Raw genomic sequence first — 2500 nt, 5'->3', positions numbered from 1 at the left:
TTGGAATGCCATGTCTTGTTTATATCTTAAACCTCATTATCATCCTTCAAAGTCCTTACTCTGATATATAATGCTATAGATGTGCAGAGATCAAGATCATACAGGCTATGCAGTCTTCTTTTAGATCATTCAATCATTTATAGCATCTCCTCATCCTCATTCAGCTCTCAAGAATCCATTTTTGTATTGGCTTGCCAGAGCAAGTGACATGAAGTGTGACCTGGTGAAGACTTGCTATTAATGACTTGTTATACTAGTTCTCCCTAGTTCTCATTTTCATCAAATTTAATGTTTTTATCATGAAATGATGAAGATTTACAGGTAAATAACCATATTTTCCATTCATCCCTTCCAAGATGGGCCACACCTTAAGATGTTCAGCCTGGCCTGGACATTTTATTATCTAGACTTTTGTTTGATATGTGTCTATACATGATATGATGCCCAAGTTACCCACTGTAAGAAAAATAGCTTAATTTCAACAAAAGGGAAAATGCAACATGAAAGTGGTCAGACCACGTGAAAAAAGCCTGTCACAGAAAGCTTAATGTCTGATTTTTTTAGTTATTTTGAGAATCAGTGTTTTATGAATTTTAGAACAGGTAGCACCCTTGAGGAAACAACTATGCTCAGGTTTCCTCAAGACGGCATTCTCCAACTACAACTAACCGCTATTAAGATATTTCTGCCAGAGTTTTTTGGTTCTTTTACAATTAGACTTGATTGTGTTTCAGTAGATGATTTTCACAAAGAAACTTATTAGTGTTGCATTGTGTTTCATGATATAATTCTCATCTATATTTTTTTCTTACCGTAGAAGAATGCTGTAAATCACAGAAATAGATAGCTCATCTAGCAAAAAACAAAACAAGGAAACAATGAAGGAAATAAAAGCAGAGGATGCTAACTTGGACAAAGAAGTTAAAGAGAAGACTTCTGACAATGCAGCAAGCACTGATGGACAGCATGTAGTGAAGATGAGAAAGAAGCTTCGGAGTAAGAAGAAGAAGAAGGTTACAGATGTTAAAGAAGTTACAGCTGTTACAAATGTTACAGATGCCAAAGAAATTACAGCTGTTACAGATGTTACAGATGTTACAAATGGAGCAACCCAGGAGACTAAGCAGATAAAGAAGAAGAGGAAGAAGGGTAAGAAAAGAAAAAGAGCAAACAGTGCAGGTGATCCTATTGATGGGATGCAGTCAGCTGAGGCTCAAGCTGATATTCCTAAAGTTGGAACAGACACACAGGTAAATCCACAAAAAGCCAAGGGAAAGAAAAAGAAATTGAAGTCAAATGATGATAAAAATACCACTGATTTAGTAAAAGCCAAGGGAGAGGAGAAAATTAAGCAGGTTAATGGTGAGGATATACCAATGGAGGCCAAGGGAAAGAAGGAATTGGAGAAGGTAAATGATGAAGCTATGCCGGTGAAAGCCAAGAAAAAGAAGAAGAACAGGAGGAAGGCGAAGAAAGCTATTCAAATGGATGTGAAAATGGCAGAACAGGATGAGGATGACAAAGCATCTAGCAAAGAAAAGAAAATTAATGCTGATAGAGGTACTGTTGATAATCCAACTGATGTACCTGCTGCAAGCAGTGAGAAACAGAAAGAGGAGAGCAAGAATAAGGAAACAAAGAAAAATGCGAGAAGGAACAGCAGGAAAAGGGAGCAAAGGAAGAAGAAAAGGCAGAATAAAATCAATTCAAATAACACAGAAGCAGATGGGGTGCAAGACCTCAAGGTAGCAGAAGACAACGAACCTCCAGTAAAGAAAGCAAAGGTTGTAACCTCAAAACCTGAGAGCCCCCAGCCACAAAAACCAAAGGGGGAAATGGGGACTCCAGCTAAAAAGAAGAAGAAAAATAAAAATAAGCCTATTAATAGAGCAGTGAGCTTAAATACTGCATACAGCAATTTATCCAACAAAAATGAGATCAAGAAGCATTGGACAGAAGATGGGTTACCTCTGAAGAAAGGTGGGTTTACATGTATTTTTTGTAATGTACATTTTTTACTTCTAGATCAGTGGTTCTCAAACTAGGGGGCTCAGAAATTGTTGTTTAATAAGAATAAAGAAATAATTCCATGAATAAGTATCTGCTTGTACATATGTGCAAAGTATAATCCTATCAGTCACCCCAACCCGTTTTCTAGTAAGTTAGCTCTCGTCACTTGTTGTAGACACGTCAATGATACCAACCACACAGGCTCTGCTGAGCGATTTGTCGCAACAATTCAGCTCGCCAACGTGTATTATTTGCTTCAATCATTGTAATTCAAGCAAAAACCCTTGGTTTTGTAAACAATGCTGAGATATAAATACAAGAAATTTCATAAAAAATACAAAAAAGAGGGGGTGGGGCTTGCAGATCTGCTAGTAACAGAAAGGGGGTGTAAGATAGTTTTGGAACCACTGTTCTAAATCTTGGAAACTTACTTATTCATTGTGATTACAGAAAAGTTAGAAATATAATGTCGAAAACTTTTTTTGACTTC

General features: G+C 36.9%; 1 protein-coding gene across 2 annotated transcripts in view; it reads left to right on the top strand.

Moving 5' to 3' along the window:
• sud1 (Prolyl 3-hydroxylase sud1) overlaps positions 1-2500 on the top strand; it is an 11227-nt gene that overhangs the window by 1549 nt on the left and 7178 nt on the right. For both annotated transcript variants that reach the window (XM_086533231.1, XM_086533232.1), the window contains exon 2: positions 818-1980. In XM_086533231.1, the coding sequence (XP_086389357.1) occupies positions 879-1980 (1102 nt within the window). In that variant the 5' untranslated portion in view covers positions 818-878. The remainder of the gene's footprint in view (positions 1-817; positions 1981-2500) is intronic.

Source organism: Penaeus japonicus, unplaced genomic scaffold (assembly GCF_977035675.1).
Source record: "Penaeus japonicus unplaced genomic scaffold, GWHDUDI00000001_assembly GWHDUDI00000039, whole genome shotgun sequence".
Taxonomy (NCBI): domain Eukaryota; kingdom Metazoa; phylum Arthropoda; class Malacostraca; order Decapoda; family Penaeidae; genus Penaeus; species Penaeus japonicus.
This window is presented reverse-complemented; position numbering and strand designations above follow the sequence as displayed.